Source organism: Thunnus albacares, chromosome 3 (assembly GCF_914725855.1).
Source record: "Thunnus albacares chromosome 3, fThuAlb1.1, whole genome shotgun sequence".
NCBI lineage: Eukaryota > Metazoa > Chordata > Actinopteri > Scombriformes > Scombridae > Thunnus > Thunnus albacares.
In genome coordinates this window covers 28,688,713-28,707,950 of record NC_058108.1, presented here as the reverse complement: position 1 = coordinate 28,707,950, position 19,238 = coordinate 28,688,713, and the positions used below count along the sequence as shown (strand labels likewise).

The 19,238-nt window shown below is 40.3% G+C and overlaps 1 protein-coding gene and 1 long non-coding RNA gene across 4 annotated transcripts in view; one reads left to right on the top strand and one right to left on the bottom strand.

The window, feature by feature from the left end:
- LOC122979780 (collagen alpha-1(XI) chain-like) overlaps positions 1–19,238 on the top strand; it is a 45,741-nt gene that overhangs the window by 19,136 nt on the left and 7,367 nt on the right. For all 3 annotated transcript variants that reach the window (XM_044347511.1, XM_044347513.1, XM_044347512.1), the window contains 49 exons: positions 781–906; positions 2,034–2,153; positions 2,260–2,388; positions 2,533–2,580; positions 3,557–3,598; positions 3,766–3,828; positions 3,919–3,993; positions 4,566–4,649; positions 4,765–4,821; positions 4,992–5,045; positions 5,224–5,277; positions 5,446–5,499; positions 5,589–5,642; positions 5,728–5,781; positions 5,868–5,912; positions 6,686–6,739; positions 7,441–7,485; positions 7,564–7,617; positions 7,692–7,736; positions 7,812–7,865; positions 8,003–8,047; positions 8,286–8,339; positions 8,731–8,775; positions 8,915–9,076; positions 9,176–9,229; positions 9,334–9,387; positions 9,476–9,520; positions 10,683–10,736; positions 10,867–10,911; positions 11,011–11,064; positions 12,097–12,150; positions 12,341–12,394; positions 12,500–12,607; positions 12,701–12,790; positions 12,876–12,929; positions 13,261–13,368; positions 13,602–13,709; positions 13,810–13,863; positions 13,965–14,018; positions 16,080–16,187; positions 16,299–16,352; positions 16,443–16,496; positions 16,591–16,644; positions 16,736–16,789; positions 16,936–17,043; positions 17,256–17,309; positions 18,696–18,749; positions 18,878–18,931; positions 19,157–19,210. In XM_044347511.1, the coding sequence (XP_044203446.1) occupies positions 781–906; positions 2,034–2,153; positions 2,260–2,388; positions 2,533–2,580; positions 3,557–3,598; positions 3,766–3,828; positions 3,919–3,993; positions 4,566–4,649; positions 4,765–4,821; positions 4,992–5,045; positions 5,224–5,277; positions 5,446–5,499; positions 5,589–5,642; positions 5,728–5,781; positions 5,868–5,912; positions 6,686–6,739; positions 7,441–7,485; positions 7,564–7,617; positions 7,692–7,736; positions 7,812–7,865; positions 8,003–8,047; positions 8,286–8,339; positions 8,731–8,775; positions 8,915–9,076; positions 9,176–9,229; positions 9,334–9,387; positions 9,476–9,520; positions 10,683–10,736; positions 10,867–10,911; positions 11,011–11,064; positions 12,097–12,150; positions 12,341–12,394; positions 12,500–12,607; positions 12,701–12,790; positions 12,876–12,929; positions 13,261–13,368; positions 13,602–13,709; positions 13,810–13,863; positions 13,965–14,018; positions 16,080–16,187; positions 16,299–16,352; positions 16,443–16,496; positions 16,591–16,644; positions 16,736–16,789; positions 16,936–17,043; positions 17,256–17,309; positions 18,696–18,749; positions 18,878–18,931; positions 19,157–19,210 (3,255 nt within the window). The remainder of the gene's footprint in view (positions 1–780; positions 907–2,033; positions 2,154–2,259; positions 2,389–2,532; positions 2,581–3,556; positions 3,599–3,765; positions 3,829–3,918; positions 3,994–4,565; positions 4,650–4,764; positions 4,822–4,991; positions 5,046–5,223; positions 5,278–5,445; positions 5,500–5,588; positions 5,643–5,727; positions 5,782–5,867; positions 5,913–6,685; positions 6,740–7,440; positions 7,486–7,563; positions 7,618–7,691; positions 7,737–7,811; positions 7,866–8,002; positions 8,048–8,285; positions 8,340–8,730; positions 8,776–8,914; positions 9,077–9,175; positions 9,230–9,333; positions 9,388–9,475; positions 9,521–10,682; positions 10,737–10,866; positions 10,912–11,010; positions 11,065–12,096; positions 12,151–12,340; positions 12,395–12,499; positions 12,608–12,700; positions 12,791–12,875; positions 12,930–13,260; positions 13,369–13,601; positions 13,710–13,809; positions 13,864–13,964; positions 14,019–16,079; positions 16,188–16,298; positions 16,353–16,442; positions 16,497–16,590; positions 16,645–16,735; positions 16,790–16,935; positions 17,044–17,255; positions 17,310–18,695; positions 18,750–18,877; positions 18,932–19,156; positions 19,211–19,238) is intronic.
- LOC122979782 lies at positions 16,194–16,919 on the bottom strand. The gene is made up of 3 exons (XR_006402917.1): positions 16,823–16,919; positions 16,433–16,482; positions 16,194–16,310 (listed from the first exon to the last, which is right to left on the bottom strand). It is a non-coding gene; the product is annotated as an uncharacterized LOC122979782 (long non-coding RNA).

The window sequence follows — 19,238 nt, the reverse complement described above, 5'->3', positions numbered from 1 at the left end:
CCTACACTGCCCTCCTGTGGCGGAGAGGATATACTGCACATTTTCCAACTCCTCCAAACCCAGAGTGCCTGAGGATTTAAATGCATGCTCATGACAAATATAAGTACAGATAGATTTCTTATAATATGAATATTTATTTGCTGAGCTTATCAGTAGCAAATACAGGAATGCATACTGTACTTAAAGTCGCAATATCCTGCCCATTATTCACAATAAGCCCTGGAAAAATCCTCTCCGAATCCGTAGCTTTGTAGACTTTTATGAGTTCTGTTTCTTCATGTCTGCAGCAATGTGAGGTGACTTTGACAGATCTTGAAGTGTGAACTTTGACCTTTGTGTTCTGTGTAATGTCAGGTGGTCCATCTGTTTAACTGGACAACGTGTCTGGCTTGGAGTCTTCCATGTGTGTGGATGTGTGCGTATGTGTAAAAATAGAGAGAAAGGGTGAAAAGAGTTTGTCTGTCTTTGGGCTTAATGTGCTGGCGCCACTTGAGACTAAAGCTCTGGAGACGATTAACTGCAGAGCAACGATAAAAACGGTCTGTTAAGTTACTTTGATCTGACTAAATGGACACATACTGTCAAAGATAAAAACATGGGAGACAGATGCATGTGACATGTCATTCGTGTAATTAATGACATATTCTGCAGTCAGGACCACTAATGACATCCGTAATTTGAGGCGACACTTCATGTGTGTTCCTGGTGATCATATGGTTTCACTAATGTAGAGTCACAGATTTTTACAGTTTTGTTTGTGTGTGTCGTTTTGTGACGCAGGGAGACATCCAGCAGCTGCTGATTGTCGAAGACCCCAGAGCAGCAGAGATGTACTGTCAGGACTTCATCCCAGACTGTGACTCTATGACTCTGCCCTACGACAGCATATTATCGGAGCTTGAAGAAGTAAGTCCCCGTCTAACAGCCAATCAGAGAGGGCAGAGAGAGAGTTGAACGACAGGTTAACATGAAGACAAGAAGAGCAAAGCATGTCAGCCACCCAGTTAAAGTCATTCGGTCTACCAGGTCCATTCCACACATAACACGAATCACACATAACACACACCGCGAGGCCTCTCAGGTGTTAAATGTTGTAAATCCAGACTGTCATTTAAAATGCGAAGGAGCCCCCGAGGTTTCTATTCTAAAAGGAAAAATATTGCAGGAATTTATGAAGGCAGATATGACAAAAAGATGAATCGTTTAATTATTTTCAGTCATGTATTTACACAAATCCTTCTCAAGGATTTAGCCAGCTATTTGGCTGCTGTCACCAATATTTACATGTGTGGATTGAATCTATTGTCTCTCTCTCTCTCACACACACACACACACACACACTCATAAATATCTATCACTAGTCGTGGTTTTAGAAGCATCCCCCCTCCAAATGGCCATTTCACATCTCACAAACTCAACTCCTTCTCTTGCTTCATTTCTCTATTTCTCTGTATCTCTTGCCCCTCATGGTAAAACACGGTTTTGTGGTCCAATGCACTTTGCCATGTTCTTTGTGCCAATGCTCCACACGCCCAGGAAAGGTTTTAAATCCTCTTCCGCTGCTGCTGCTACTGCTGTTTGATTTATCATCTGGCTCACAGCTCGAAACACTCCAGGATTCCTGTGTTCAGTTATTTATTATGACACCACGATAAATGTAGTGGCAATGAAGAAGCCAATGGGAAACATAGAATTTAGACACTCTTGTGCATTCTAATGATACACCGATGAAGCCGTCATGCTAAAATGGATAGACTGAAGAAGCCAAAATATAAACACCAAACTGAGGCCAACCATAGCTACGCCATGTGTGAGCCATGCCAAGTATTTCTGGGCTTTTTCATGATATTTTTCATGTAGCAGAGCACTTAGCCAGACAGGGATGGTAGAGGAAGTGCATCTGGTATCTCAGTATGCATCCTTAATGTCCTAAAACTTCCATTTATATCTTTACTTTTGGAAGTTCTGTGTTTCTATAATCTACAGAGTTACATGTGCTTCCATCATGCATCAATTTCTTTTATGGCCTTCAGGTGGAGAGAGCACCTAAGAAACATATAGTTGAAGAGTTCGATGAGTTCGACTACAGCAACTTCTTTGACGACATCTCTGTCTCCACGGTGACTGCAGGTCCTAATGTCACCGAGTATGAGGTGAGACTCAGCAGAAAGAGCAGCAGCATAAGCTCAGCTCTCTGTTTGTGTTTCTTCTATTCCTGTCTCTCATTATTTGTTTATTGTTTGTGTGTGTGTTGGACAGATTGTAGAGTATGAAGACTACGACAACACAACTGATTACGACCAGGTGAACGAGTACGAGTACGAGGAAGAATACGATGAGCGCTACGGACCGGCAGAGAGAGAACAGGATTTCACTCTTAACACACAGGTACAATCCAAACTATCATGCACCAAGATTTGATTCAGGATTACATGAATGGATCTTTTGTAGAGAGCAGAAAAATAAACCGCTGTCCCTTTTTTTTCACCTACATTAATTAATTCATATCTCTTTACCACTTCCTGTCATTAGGATATACCAGAGAAAGGAGAGAAGGGAGAGCCGGGCTACTTGGGAGTGGTGAGGAAAACACACAACGGCTTAAACACACACACACACACATACACACACACACACACACACACACACCACATTAGAGCTTGATATTTATTTCTCAAAATGTTTTGAGTTCTGGCTGAAATTTTAAAAAACTGTCAAGTATCATCTATTCATCGAATGCTTGGTATTATTCTTTGTCTTGTTTACTTATTCTTTGATCAGAATAATTTCAACCATCCGTCCGTCATCTATAACCACTTGTCCTGTGCTGGGTTGTGGTGTTGACCAGATCTATCCTGACATAAATCAGGACATCATAGTTATTTTTTGACTTTTTCAGACTATTTTCTTCGGCTAAAGTTCTTGTATGGCTACTTGTACGTGTTAAGATATTAAGCACTGATACATTGAGTGGATTTTTATAAATGAAAAGGAGGTTTTGTAGAAAAACAGTTTAAATTTCTCAGCTTAATGTTGAAAGAGATGTAGGAATCTAATAAGTACTGATTGTCACAAATATATCGTGTAGTTGTATAAGGAATAAGACATTGCTGTACAGATGTGCCAAAGATAATATGTTTTGCCATAGTGTTTATACCAGGGTAACTATCCCTTTTATATCTCAGGATATATTAGATGAAATGTACCATATCTCAATATATACTGATACTTTGATGTGAAATTAAATATATAATGATAGATGATTATATCCATATTGCTCATAGCTACTGACAAATACACTTTTAAACTGTTAAATGTCCTGGTCAGTACATATCTTGCTCACAGTTCTTTAACAACCTAATTAAGGGGAGATCCTTATCAAACATGTTTGTATATATTATGTATTTTTAATGTTAAACAAAACATCTTTGGCTATACATTACTATCTGTTTTTGGCCTCAAAAAGACAGTATTTGTCAGCATTACAGGAACTCAGGTATTGAATGGCATTGGCACCACACCGAGGTAAATGTTAATTTCTGTGACATTTCTGCAGGGAACACAGATTGTGGGATCACACGGGCTTCCAGGACCTGAGGTTAGTGATTTTTGCTCTATGACATGTAACAAAAAACATTTTTTTTCCTCAATATTCAGGTAAATAATCTGTTTTGCATGTGGGAAACTGGCTATGACTTTTATTTAATATGGAAATGGAAGCTCAGTCTTAACTGGCTGTTTATGTTTTTGTCTATGTGTGTGCAGGGAGAGTCAGGACCTCCTGGAATCACAGGACCAGTGGGACCTCGAGGAGACCCCGGGGAGCTGGTGAGGACTCTTCTCTGTTTTCTGTCTGAGTGACTGAGTCCACCACAAGTTGGCGTCTCACCATTACTGTCCTCCTCTGTCTCCTCTCAGGGCCCTCCAGGGCGGCCAGGTCTTAATGGAGCTGATGGGATACCAGGACCCCCAGGAAACATCATGCTCATCCCGGTAACATGAAGATACTTCTGTGTTGCCTTCGGCCTTATGAGCTGCAGTGATGTTGCTTTGGCAGTTATTTGTCCCTATTAACCCTTAAAGGAGCCTCGAGGAACACGGGGATGTTTGAAATTCGTAACTGAGAAATGGGCTGGCTCAGGATTGTTACACAAATTAACCATTTGTTTGACTTTTGTACATCAAATTTTCAAACAAACATTCAATTTAGCTCTTTAGAGTGTTACAAGATGTATTTGTGAGGTCCAGTTTATGTGTCAAATCAGTCCACTGTAGTCAGGAGACATGAGGCATGATCTATTGTTCTACTGACTTCAGGAAAACTTAATTGTGTGTTTACTTGGGTTGAGATCTGGTGACTGTAAAGGCCATGACATATAATTCACTTAATTTCCATACTCATTAAACCATTCGGTGACAGAAGCTTCTGCATTAGTCATGTTTCCCCACTAATTTGTCAAGTAGCAGTGCCACATATTGGCCACTGGGTGGGGTATTGAGTTTGAATTGAAAACATCTTATGTGTTTGTGTTTGTGTGTGTGTGTGTGTGTGTGTGTGTGTGTAGTTTCAGTCAGGTGGGGATCCAAAGACAGGTACTGTGGTTTCAGCGCAGGAGGCGCAGGCTCAGGCCATCCTGCAGCAGACAAAGGTACAGAAACATCTGAAACCTCACTGTCACACAGCTAAAACACATAGAAGTTAAGTAAGTGAGGATGAATATTTCCTGTCTAAATCCTCCGTCTCCCTCCTTCCTCCTGCTCTAGCTGGCTATGAAGGGACCTCCGGGGCCGCTCGGCCTCAGGGGAAGACCTGGACCACTGGTGAGTGAGATCACATGTTTTTTTTCTTTTTCTTTTGGTTTTTATCAAGTAGATTCCTACAGTACATCCACACACACACACACACACACACACACACACACACACACATGCAGACAATGGATCAAAATGCAGACTTATTTGAACAACTGAACTTTTTTTTTTCTTCTCAGGGTGCACCAGGCCCCTCTGGGCTGAAGGGGAGCAGTGGAGAGATGGGGCCACCGGTAAGTTAGCTGGTTGTCATGGCAACACACTCAGCACCACACTCCCCTGGATAACAATAGATCTCACTGGAGAACACTGGAGAACCAGCTGGACTCTTCTGCTTCACCAACATTTCTCACACATGTTTCTCTGCTCCTTTTTTTCAACACTATCTCTCTACTGTCACCTGCTTCCCAGGGTCCTCCGGGACTGCCAGGTATCTCGGGTCAGAACGGACGAATTGGAAAAAGGGTGAGACTGTTTGCTGCACTCTTTTCTCAATAAAATGCATCTTATGTAATCAGAATAACCATAAAATAGTCTTTACTCATAAATTCAAATATTTACAGTATGTCAGTGAGGAATCTATCATGCCTAACTTTTTTTGTGTGTGTGTGTGTGTGTGTGTGTGTTCATTAGGGTCGAGGGGGTGCAGATGGGGGTCGAGGTGCAATAGGAGAGACAGGAGCAAAGGTGAGGAAGAGTTGGTGTCACACTCACACTGTTCACTACTGACTGCTCTGTCGTCTTAAAATATGAACTCATCTCTGTGTTTCTCTCAGGGGGATCGAGGGTTTGATGGATTGCCCGGTCTCCCTGGAAACAAAGGACATCAAGTAAGTGAACTGACCGAATCAGTGAGTGAGCGGTTTTAAGCAGATATTTCACCAATTACTAACTTCCATGTGTGTATTATCTCAGGGGGACAGGGGGAAGCCGGGCCCTGTAGGTCCGCCAGGAGAGCTAGGAGAAAAGGTGAGAAGTCACTTTTGTTGTGGGTTTTCATTTTGATGCAGGTTTGTGTTTCTGATTGTAGCTTTTAATGTATGTGTTTTGCACAGGGCTCTGAGGGGCCACCTGGACCAAGAGGACAACCAGGCGATGCTGTGAGTGTTACCTATTAAAAGTACTCCTCTGATTTTACATGAAAGTCAGTTTACTGGTCATGTTAAGTACAACTCAGCCGGAAAGGAGTCTGAATATATCTCAGATTTGACTTGAAACTTCAAATTTACAACAGAAAGCACCTTTTACAAACTGGGATTGTGAAGTTTTAATGACGTGGATGTTTCACAGTCATGTAAATCTAATTTAAAATTTTATCAAAAGGCATTATTATTATTATTCTTATTTTTATATTTTTTGAGTGTGAGCCAGGGGCTAAAGGTCAGGGTATCTCAGCCTCTGCTGCACAGATTTTGACCATTCTTGTTTTAATCTGTCTCTTGTAAGTTCCCCAATTTACAGTATAATATTAAATTGCTGGAGTACCCCTTTAAATCCACTACTATTATATTAACAAGTAAGAGTTAAAATTTAATAGCTCACATGTCTTTTAATGTTCATAGAGTCCAAAATATATTCAGCTTTCTGTTTAATTATGTCTTATACCCTATCAAAGAGAAATATGCACATACTATACTTCTATATTTATGAGGTCTCTCATAGCCTCTAACCTAAACCCAAATTATAACCTTAACCCTAAAACTAAGTCTTGATCCTCAAACAACTCTTTAAAGAAGTGAGGACTGGCCAAAATGTTCAGACTTTCCAAAAAATGTCCTCACTCTTAGGATCTGAAACCCAAAAATATAACAGCAAAAACAGTCAATTGCATGTTATCATATTTCATTATATGTAACTGTGATGTGTATTTCAGGGTTCCAGAGGTCTAAATGGCCCCAGAGGTCGTCCTGGACCCCCAGGCCAGCCTGTGAGTGTGAACTTTCCACTTTCTACACACAGAAACATTCCCGCTTAACTCACATTACAACAGTAAAAGGCATAAGATAGAAGTAATTATGCTGCTATCTCGTCTCTGTGTTTATTCATGCAGCAAAAATGAGTTTTTTTCCCCCACCAACATAAATCCAGCTGTGGTGTCACTATCAGATTATGCTGCATAACAATGCCTTATAATGTTATTATAGTTCTCCATTTGTCAACATGATGTAATGTAATTTTTCATCTCTCTGTGTCACTTGTCACTCTGCCAAATACAACATCAACACCTGAAGCGATTTCTTTCTAGTTTACATAACATTGTAGAAGCACAAGTTAACACTTGTTAGCATCTGTTAACACACTGAGGAAGCACTTGTTCATTTGTTTAAATTACATATTAATGCTTGCTGTTGGTTAATTAAGCATTAAACGCCTCAAGCATGGAGATGATATAGCCAAAATCCACGGGGTAGCTCATCATTTTTTAGTTTCATTTAGCGGTTGTCCCACAAGTCTCCTGTAACATGCCTCAGGAAATTTTCTATAACCTTAAAGACAGTCTGTAATACACACCACTTTTTGTTTTTCCCTTCAGTCAGACAGGAAATGTAAAACCACACGAGTGCGGTCACGTACTCAGAAGAAAGGATGTGTGTCATACAATAACCGTCTTCCACTCTTTACCTACAGGGCATTCGAGGAATTGATGGTGTCCAAGGTTCTAAGGGAAACATAGTAAGTATAGTGCAGAAAGCAGAAAACAGAGCCTGATGACAGTTTAGTTACCATGACATAATTTTATGTTTGTAACAGGGACCCCCGGGAGATGTTGGAGCACCTGGACAGCAAGGCAACCCTGGAATCCTGGTACGAAACACATAAAAATAACACAACAGCATAAATGCACACAGAGAAATACTAACGCTCCATCTCTCCTACAGGGTTTCCCTGGTCCTCAGGGATTAGTAGGGCTGCCAGGAGAGAAGGTAAGAGAGTTTTAGTCGAATTTAACACCTTAGAGTAAAGGAGGCTTGATTGATTCACTGATTTTTGTCTCATAGGGGCCTCAAGGGAAGAAAGGGATGCAGGGCTTACCTGGAAACGACGGGCCTCCGGTAAGCAAATGCATGTTTGTACTTTAATACTTCTGAGAACTCTTATTGACATAATGCATTCCCTAGCACCTAATCCTTACCTTAACATCACAACTACATGCCTAACAGCTGATATCAACATGCCCTCTTGTCAACAGGGTCACCCCGGAAGAGAAGGAGCTCCAGGTGAAAAAGGACTGCCGGTGAGTGTGTTTCATTGATCTGTCTTTGTCTGTGTCTGTGTTTCGTTTGTTATAGTTAACTATAAGGGATGAGTCATCTTAAATAAATACACTTATTCCCTGTCTTGCCAAGAGTGCTACCGGCCAAGAAAAAGTCCAACACATATATACTTGTAATTTTTCAAGCAAAATATAATATGTTAATTAGTTCCTTAGGTAATAATTCCTTTAATGTGTGTGTGTGTGTGTTAATTTGTAGGGACCACCAGGAGTGCAGGGGCCTGTTGGATACCCCGGACAACGAGGAGTTAAGGTAGGAAATGCAAAAATATTCTTGCAATTATGTAATAACCTCACAACTTGTTCTTCTGGAGCATTCATTCTTCTGGAATGGATTTTGTGGTCCTCTATTGTTTTAGGGAATCTTTTTAAACCCAGTTCAATAAAGTAAAAGAATAACGTTTTTGTCCATGCCTTGTAAAAAGTGTACTTTTTCCCCAGACATCGCCACCTAGCCTTCTTCTTGCCAAAGTATTGAGCTGATGTTTGTTTTACACTGCCAACAGTCGGGTTTAATGGCAAAACAAATGAACAGTTTGAAATGTGTGCAACCTCATGAAGACGCCATGAATACTAAGTAGTATTGTTCGTTCTATTTTGTTGTTGACTTCCTGTTTTGCTGTGTCTCTCTTCCTGTGTGACAGGGAGCGGATGGAATCAGGGGATTAAAGGGAAGCAAAGGCGAGAAGGTGAGAGAGGAAGAAAACGTCAAGATCCAGGCTGTCATGTTACCCTGGAGATCAACTACAGTATGCATGCTATGTGTTTTTACTACCACCTGTGTTTTTATGTTGTCTATAAAACTGGATTTTCTGCGCCTGTCTGCAGGGAGAAGACGGGTTTCCAGGGGCCAAGGGGGAGATGGGAGGGAAGGGGGACCTTGGGGACAACGGAGCTCCAGGTGGCCGAGGAGAAGATGGGCCTGAGGGGCCCAAAGGCCAGACGGGGCCTCAAGGAGACACTGGCCCTGCTGGCATTGCTGGAGAAAAGGTACAGCGCTGAGTTAACATGTAAAGTACAAAAAAATTATAAAAAATATCAGAAATGGTGAACTTTTACAAGAAGAGTCACACTGTCTCTCTTTTTCAGGGGAAACTGGGAGTTCCCGGGCTGCCAGGATATCCTGGGCGACAAGGGCCAAAGGTAAAAGAAATAAATGATTGTATTAATTAATTAATGTTAAAAAAAGACATGTTGTAGATACTTTATTAATATGAAGTGAATGTATGTGCCTTCCTCTTTCCCAGGGCTCTGATGGCTTCACTGGTGCACTGGGAACTGCAGGAGAGAAAGGGAAGAAAGTGAGTATATGATTTAAAATCATGATGATGTTACATTTGGAAATCAGGATTTTTCCTGTAATGCCCTTTCTTGTGTGCTCTTACTCAGGGTCCTGCAGGACAACCAGGAAGTGCAGGCCAGAGGGGTCCAAATGTGAGTACTGTGTCTCAAAACATTTCCTAGTACAGTAGGTAACAGACTGCACAGTGAGTCTGATCATTCAATAGCGTAACAATGACAAAATTGTTTGACTGTAACCATCCGTTAGTGTTTTTAACTCAATGGTTTTCTTGTAGAGACTCTTTCATTGATATTTCTTAAAATCTGCAACATTTTGCCTGACCATATTGTGAGCTAAATTGCACTTTAACTGTACTGACAAGTAAAATTTTACCACCATGCCATGTTAAAAAAGATAAAAGGATCATTTTGTCAGCATTCAGCCACAGCTTCCACGAGGCTTTGGCAGTGTAGTAAGGACTTGTGTGATATGTTGTTGTCAAATAGAGCTGCAACGATTAATCCATTAGTTGACAAATTAATCGTCTACTACTTTGATTATCGATTAATCATTTTGAGAAAAGAAAAGAAAAAATGTCCAAATTCTCTGATTCTTACTCCTCAAATGTGAACATTTTCTGGTTTCTTTAGTCCTCTATGATAATGAACTAAATATCTATGGGGTAAGGACTGTTGGTCAGGACAAAAGAAGACATTTAAGGACATCACCTTGAGCTTTAGGAAACAGATCAATCAACAGATGAATCAATAATAAAAACAATTGTTAGTTCCAGCCCTATTGTCAAATGATGACTGTAATTTTATCCAGTTTAAATGATGCAGTACTCAAAATTTTACTGGCCAGTAGAGGAGTAGATAGCTTTTTAGATATTTTTTTGAAATATGAATGTGTGAAATATGGAGTGTGTGTGAAATGTATATGTATATATATATATATATATATATATATATACATAAGTATATATAAGTATATGAAATATGTAGTGTAACTACACTTTAGCATCACTACACCTACAAATATAATGATTGTAGTGATTGTGAAGGCATTTTATAAGACTTTTCACAGTTTACTTGAGTTCAGGGAGATATGTTGTTGATGTTAGCTGCAAAATCACAATGTTGCAGGTCATTGGCTCATGAATTTCCCTGCATTTATCACACCAGTAACCTAATCAATGCCTGTACGTTCACTGTACTGAGAGTAACTTCCTATTGATCCACACCTGCTGTCTCAGGTCAGTAAAAGTTCATTGCTGTCCTGGTTTTGGTCTCACTCATGTTTCCTCTACATCAGGGTGCACGAGGTGGCAGAGGGGCAAGAGGGCCTACAGGGAAACCAGGAGAAAAGGTCAGCTGACTCTCCTCTCACCGAATAGTTGTCGGTCATTACTGATGGGCGAATAAGATTAACCCCCTAGCTGTGCTTCAACAGTTTCTACTCATCACTGCCTCTATGTTCTCCTTCCCTTTTTTCTTAGGGCACCTCAGGACATGATGGCCCCCCAGGATCTCCTGGAGATAGGGTAAGGTAGACACTGTAACAATATTCAGTGAATTCATTGATTGATCAGTTGATTGGCAGATTGTTCCCCTGTTACATTGGCCAGTTATGTTTTTTTTAGGGACCTCAAGGGCCGCAAGGAAGGAATGGAGAACCAGGACCTAAAGGATCAGTTGTGAGTGACAAAATATAAATTCACAGACACACACACACACACACACACACACACACACACACATACGTACACACAAATTTAGATTTGATTCATTAGTCATAATCTGTATTTGTGACCACATATACTGTGTAAATAATAAATAAATAACTCAGTTCTCACCTAATGTGATAATTGTTCTTTTTCTTAGTAAAATCATTGAAATGTAAAAGATTACAGTTGTATTGTACCACTAAATATATTTTTTCAGATAAATAAGTATATTGTAAGATATTTTTAATAGACCATGCATCTTTCTCACTGCTGGAAAATGAGCTATTCCATCTTCCATTGATCAATTGATTTATTTTTCAAAATTATTACTTTTCCATAAACTCAGTAAAGAAAGGAACAAAACAAAAACAAATCAAGTCCATGGATATAAAATGTTACCATTGTATACAGAAAAAAGCAAAAGCATCATCTACAAGCCTTCACAGTGAAAACACAATCTTACATTTTTAAACATTTCAAACCTTAGTGAACAGATGATATTGACCACTGAGCGAGTATTTGATTCTCTCCTTTTCCGGAGAAGGTAACAAGTCCATGACCCTATGTCTAAAAGGCGGAGTGAGAGGGAAATTAAATATTGATTATTGTTGATAACTTGGTGATGTTCTGTTGTGCTGCTGACATTTTGTGCTCCATCAACTGTCACACCTTGTCAGTTTCTGGACAGCATTGTTACATTTTCCTGGCTGTGAATCCACTGGAAAAAAATGTAATAATATGTTGAGAATCACCTACAGTGGCCTGCAGGGGACAATTTCTGCAGTCATGTGTGAATATTTGACAGCTCAATGAAAAAAGCAGGGTGAAATGTCAAAAAAAAACTTGTGATTATTCAGCCATTTTTTTACTCCCTCATTTTTAACTTCTCAGGCATAACATGAGCTTTCAATGCCAGTTTTTATCCTGAGCTCCCATTAATTTCTCTCTTGATCTTGGCGTGTGTGTGTGTGTGTGCGTGTGCATGCATGTATGTTTATGTAGGGTCAAGCTGGGAAGGATGGACTTCCAGGTCACCCAGGTCAAAGAGGAGAGCCGGTGAGTGAGGAGAAATTCATAATTCATAAGAGGTCAAGTCAAGTCAAGTGTATTTATATAGCTTGAAATCACTAATTTGCCTCAGTGACCTTTCATGTCATCAGTGTCTTACTGCGTTTTTGCTTAGAGAAATGGTCTTCAATACACAAACAGACTCACATCAGCATACATTTTCTCTCTGTACCTGCAGGGATTCCAAGGGAAGACGGGACCTCCAGGACCTGCAGGTGTTGTTGGGCCACAGGTGAGCACAACATGTGAATATGTTCTGTAATGTAATATTTCTCTTGCATTGTTCTTCATATTTATATTGATCTATTTGACCTGATCACTTGTGTGTGTGTTTCAGGGCAAATCAGGTGAGCCTGGCCCAACAGGGGACCGAGGCCACCCGGGGGCACCAGGTGGACCTGGGGAGCACGGTTTACCTGGATCTGCTGGGAAGGAAGGTGGAAAGGTGGGTCTGCACACACTGTTTCCACTGATCATCATCATCACAAAGTCATCTTTTGTGTTTTGATGGTACATGTTGTTTTTCTTTTCTCCTCAGGGTGATCCAGGTTTACCCGGCACATCTGGGAAGAACGGTCCTGCAGGACTGAAAGGGTTCAGAGGGAGCAGAGGAGCGCCTGGAATTATGGTAACACCAAACTCCATAGAAATGACTTGACTTCTTAATATTCTCAATAATATAAGATAGCACAAGTAATGTGTGATCTTTGCAGGGACCTCCTGGTCTGAAAGGTGGATCAGGACCTAATGGAGCCCCAGGAGCCATAGTGAGTTACTGTACACCTCCTTTGTTTCTGCAGTTCATGTCCAGTATGTTTCAAAAATCTGTTTTTTATTTGTGAAGTGAAAGCATATTTCTACAGCTGTGTATAAATTTTGTAACAAGTCCAGTTAAACCATGATCAACTAATTTCCTCTGAAGAAATCCACATTAAAAAATTACATTTTTCAAAAACATTTTCTGATTGATCTTAAAATTGAAACCAGTGTTAGACACTATAATGATTCCAGCAGTTTTAATGCATCCATATTTAATCTTCACTGCCTCAGTACTTTTATTTGTGGAGAAGTTTAATAGGGTATACTTCCTGTTTGTAGGGGCCGACAGGTGAGAGAGGTCCTCCAGGATCGGCTGGTGCCATTGGACAGCCTGGGAGGGCTGGATTGATTGGAGGACCGGGACCGATGGGAGAGAAGGGCGAGCCTGTAATTACATCTAGCTCATATTTCTTTGTTTCTTGGCAGTTTGTCTGCTTTCCATTAGACTTGATTCATTTTCTGTGACATCAGAATACATTGACATCCCTTTATTATTCCATTAAAAGCAAGTACAGATGGAAAGAAAACCATGTTAAGTTATTTTCTTTAGATTTTTATTGTGTTTGTGTTAGTAGGTTGTGCACACAATGACAGGTGTTAAATGTGTGTGTGTGTTCCAGGGAGATAAGGGTCCAATTGGACCTGCAGGTCAGGATGGAGAGCAGGGACCTGGAGGCATGCCTGGGGCTACGGGCCCTGCGGGACCTCCAGGAGATGACGGGGACAAGGTAATCTGTGTGTGTCTGTGAGTCAGAGAGGCTGGGTATGAGTGGGCATTTGTACTGTGGCGATAAATTGTTTGTCCTCTCTGTGTGCGTTTGTCTGCAGGGAGAGCAAGGAGGACCCGGGCAGAAAGGCAGCAAAGGAGACAAAGGGGAAGCAGTGAGTCTGGAGCTGGAGAAGTACATCAACATGGCCAGTGCTCCATAACCAGAGCAGCTCTGATCATGTCTCAATCTCTCTCTCTCTCTTTCTCTCTGCAGGGCCCCCCAGGTCCAACTGGCACTCAAGGGCCTGTCGGTCAGCCAGGACTTCCGGTGAGTCAGCTCTTTGTATTCTGTTTATTTTTGTTCAGTGTCTTGAGAACTGAAAGACCTCAAATCACCCTATAGCACAAATATCATGAGAAACATCTAAATCCCAAAAGTAAAAATTCTGTTTTTTTACTTTGCCATGTATTTTTTGAGTATACAGTCTTGAATTATGCACTAGGACTTACAAATGAATTTAACTTAACTTTAACTTTGAGAAGTACTGGTGGCTTAGGGGTTAACGTGGCAAACATGAACATCCGCAGTTCACATTTCATTCCTTTCTCTCTTTCCCCTAATTTCCTCTTATCACTCTACAGTGGCTCACAACTAAAGGCATAAAATACCCCAAAAATGAAAAAAAAAAAACCTAGAATTCATTGGATATTAGTAATCTTTTGTATACGTGCATTTAAAGACCCCATCGGGTACTTGAACTTCCTGTAAAACAGTAACTTCCTGGAACACTGTACATCCAAATGTTCGGTCATATTAGCCTTCTGTTCAACAAAAATGCACTCAGTCCCAAAAAAGGAAGTGAAATCATGGTTCCCATGTGGGTATTAAATAAACATTGAACAGAATAGTCACAATCTCTAAACAGTGTATAACTGTTATGCTGCTTTTTGTAGTCTGGTGATATTGTGATGGCACGTTGCTAGAGTAATGACTTCTTGATTTCCAAACATAGTGGTTTGATAGTTTTAAGGAATAGATACTTTTTTTTTGGTTGTTTTCTGTAACTGTTGTGATTAATGTCCCATGTCCTCTTGTATGATGTGTTTGTGTTGTTGCCCTCCACTGCAAATCAAATTTCCCCTCGAGGGGCAATAAAGATCTGAACTGAACTGAACTAGTGCCTCAGTATTTCGAAATATTCAAATTTGTTGAACAGAGGAAAACATTGGCACGCAACTCTGGCAGTTATGTGAGATTCAAATGAAATGAATGGGAGAGGAAGCAACTTGATGCAGCAGGACAGTAGTATAATGTGACCTTATGCTTCCCAACTAGGTTTAATCAAAAAAGTCTGATCAAAAATGACATCACAAATTGTTTAATTGCCTTTCTCTGCATCATCATATCAAATTATAGTGAGCTTAATGCAAGAAAATGTCCGTATTCTAATCCTAAATCTCTCTCTTGCTTTGTCTGAGATGTTTGCTCATAAAAGTAATCCAAGTCAGATTCACCGAACTCTCTTAACTGCACTAACTTTTTGTAAATAACTTGTTATAAATAAACTTTCAGCTAAACTATTACACTTTGCTAAAGTGAAGCTCACAAATTGATCAAACTATAATTATGATTATATGGTAAACAGTTTATTTTTGTTATTTATTTTTGGTAATTTAGAGGCTGATTTGTGGTTGATCACTTGACACATGATAAGTGTCGCTCAACAGAAATTAAAAAGTTGCACGTTGTTTTCAATGTATGCTTCAGCAAGCTAGCTAACTAATTAAACTAATTAAACAAAGATGTTACAAGTTATCTAAACTTACAAACCAAAATATCAATAAGGAAGTTCAGTAAAAATTACAATCTCCATGACGATGATAGTGACACTACCCAATCACATTGTGCAACAAAATTGACGGTGCACACGGCATAATAAAATTCTCCAGGTGCACAACATGAAAGAAAAGTGTCGAGTGACACTTTTTTCTGTCAAAAATATGTCATTTCATTTCCTTAAGGCCTTCAAACGGTCAAACAGGTGTCTTCACCCAACGAAAACATTATACATGCAATTTAAGAGCAAATCTGTTCGTACAAGTGGTTCATGCATGAGGCCCAATGTCTTTTTTTTAGTATTTTTGGGGCAATTTATTAGATATTTTTACAGTTGAGGGATGAAACAAGGGTAAAGAGAGATTAGGAATGACATGTAAACAAAGGTCTGCGGCTGGACTTGAACTGGGGATGGTCATGGTCAGCTCCCACAAACCTCAGGAATTAACAGACCATTAAGTAAAGATATCATTTCATGTGACCTTAAATCATTTTAAAATTACAAAGAATCTCTCACTCTTTGTCTTTTCATCCTCCTCTACTGTGTTGTAGGGTGCAGATGGATTGCTGGGCCCCCCAGGCCAGCAGGGCATGTACGGTCCAAAAGGAGATGAGGGACTACGTGGCTTCAAGGGTGCCAGGGGACCAATAGGATTACAGGTGAGATTTGGACACCGGTCAGGTTGCAGATCATTGAAGTGAAAAGGAAGGGAGAACATTGTGTTGTACACTCTAATCCTCTAATCCCGCATGTGTGTTGACTTTTCCAAGGGCATGCCCGGCCTACCAGGAGAAAAGGGTGAGAGTGGACACGTGGGACTAATGGTGAGCTCATGTCCTGTTTAAAGATTTATTTACATCACATTTTTCCTTCAGTTACACAAATTAATAAATTGATGTCTTACATGGTTTTAGGGTCCACCTGGGCAACAAGGCCCGACTGGTTCTCAAGGACCTATTGGGGGACAGGTAAGTTCCACAGACATATTTATGCCTCCTCATTCAGTCGAGCATCTGTTTTGATATTCTGAGGTAATACTGTGATCTCTTCTGTGCTGCGCAGGGGCAGACAGGTCGACCAGGGATGATAGGACAGCCTGGTGTTGTCGGTGAGAAGGTAAATAAACCAATAATAACACTTTTTAGATGTGTTCTTAAATAATTTATCTCTTTCTGTACTTCTGACACATAATTTCCTTCTCTTTTAGGGGGAGGATGGCGAGTCTGGTGACCCTGGATTAGTCGGTTTTCCAGGAAAGCTAGTAAGTTTGTCTGTTTTCTATTTTTGGGCGCACCTTAATCGAAGATATCCTCAGACTTGCTCCCACCATCTTCCATTTTTAAGCTTCTCTTGTTCTTCACTTCCTCACTGTTCTTTATGTTTCGCTCTGATCTGTTGCTGCTTTAGGGAGACAAGGGCGACCAGGGGGAGAAGGGAGACACGGGCCCTTCAGGAGCTGCTGGTCCTCCAGGAGCTAGGGGTGCCCCAGGGGAGGATGGAGCCAAGGGCAACTCTGTGAGGAGCATCAGAAACACTCATACTAAAAACCATAATACTCTTCAATACTGTACTGCACTCTAATACAATATGAATTTATATGATACTGTACAATATGCATTATGTGGTACCTTATCATGTTTTTACGTAGCGCACAGCACAGTAGTATATGATTCAAAATACATTAGAATACAGGACTATACAAGCTCACTCTCTCTGTCTCTCCACAGGGTCCTATAGGTCTCACTGGGGACCTTGGACAGCAAGGAGAGGCTGGACCCAATGTAAGTGTGCCTTTCTACTACCTTCCTCATCATTTTCATCTCTAATTCAAATACCTTTGGCAGTTGTGGAAATGTCTTGCCATTTACCAGAGGAGAGGCTAAAACAAAGAGATCAAGGAGATAGAGCGTGTGATTTTTCTTGGTCTAAGGATGTCATGCATTGTATTATTTTGACCTGTATTGTATTTACAGGAACAATTTCCTGTGTAATATAAACATAGTCAAACAAAAATTAGTAAAGAAGACTTATTAGAAACAATGATAGGAGTGAAGATGGAATATGCAATTACATAAATCAAAGATAAATACACAGAACCTGACATTTAACATTCTCTTGTGCTCATTTAATAGCTGGTGCTTTGCCTCTCAGAGTTAAAGTAGGATGTTTTAAGAAAGAGTTTAGTGGCATCTAGCGGAACAGACTTGACAGAAACGGAATATAATATTCATAAGTATGTTTTAATTAGCTTATAATCCTATGAAAATAAGAATTGTTGCGTTTTAGTTACCTTAGAATGAGCCCTTTATATCTACATAGTGAGCGGGTCCCCCTCCACGGAGCCCACCATGTTGCACCGCCATGTTTCTACAGTAGCCCAGGATGGACAAACCAAACACTGGCTTTAGAGAGGACCAGGGGTTGAGGGGAGGGGTATTCAGTTGGTTGCAATCTGCAACCTCACCACTAGATGCCACTAAATCCTACACATATTTTATACTATACGGATTTTCTGCTGATTTGAAGTAACATGTTGGGTTTGTTGTCTCATTGTATCAAATGTTGATACAATGAGACAACGAGGCTTTAAGTTATGCACTTGTGTCTGAACCACCGGTGGTTCGGACCAATCAGCATCCTATGAGGATTCTTAAGTGATCTCTTGATCTCACGAATCAAGCTGCCTCACAAGGTGAGACTGTGATAGACAGATGGTTCATTGTATTTTTTTAAAGTCCCTGCCCTTTTCCAAACAGTTAGCAAGGACGACTTCTCAGATGGTTCTGTGTAACAAACCATCTGGTGTGTCATGTTATTGGAGATGTGCAACCTGTCGCCTGCCACTCCTCATCAAACAGCTCTTGTTCCGTTACATTGCAATATGTAAAATTGTGAAAAAGTGCAGAAAATTATGTTTTTCTTTCTTGGTTGATGTATTTATGATGAAAAATCTTTGTATTTTTCTAACATTGGTGACAAATATGTTACATTTCCTGCGACCGCTTCGCAATAAAAGAAATTAGGGCCAGAATCATCAATATCAATACCAGTTGATGTCATGCTTAATAAATTTAATGCATCATTAATAGACCTCTTCAACTTTATTTTCTGGTACAAAAGAAGTTTAGTTTTCCTTTGCCCACCATTTTTTCTCTCCTCATCATCAGGGTGTGGATGGTCTGCCTGGGTCTAAAGGAGACGCAGGAGAGCCTGGAAACTCTGTGAGTTCCTCTCTTCTACATCACACATCATACACTGTGACACCAATGACGTTGATAAAACTCAACATTAAAGATGCTCTCATCATAATTCTTGGCTCACAATTTAATCAGTTGCTTGATATTTTTAGGGACCACCAGGAGCAGCAGGGGAACCAGGACCATCTGGTGCTCCTGGGCGAAGGGTATGTGTGTTATTATGTACATGTGTCAGTCCCTGCATGTTGCTATGATGCACTCAGAATCCGAATTTTATAATTCCTGTTTAATTAACAACAATATTGAGACCTCATCCCTTGTTAGGATGAAGTAGGGGTGTTTTTTCAGTGGATTCTCACATTGTGTGTTTATGCATCAGTGCATCTGTATGACAGATTTGGGTTGAAATGTTTTAAAATGCGGTTCTTCAGGGCCACTTGGGGAAAGCGGGGAAGGAAGGAAAGGCTGGCCTGAAAGGCGCAAAGGTGAGAGTTAGAAACAACTCTTTGAATA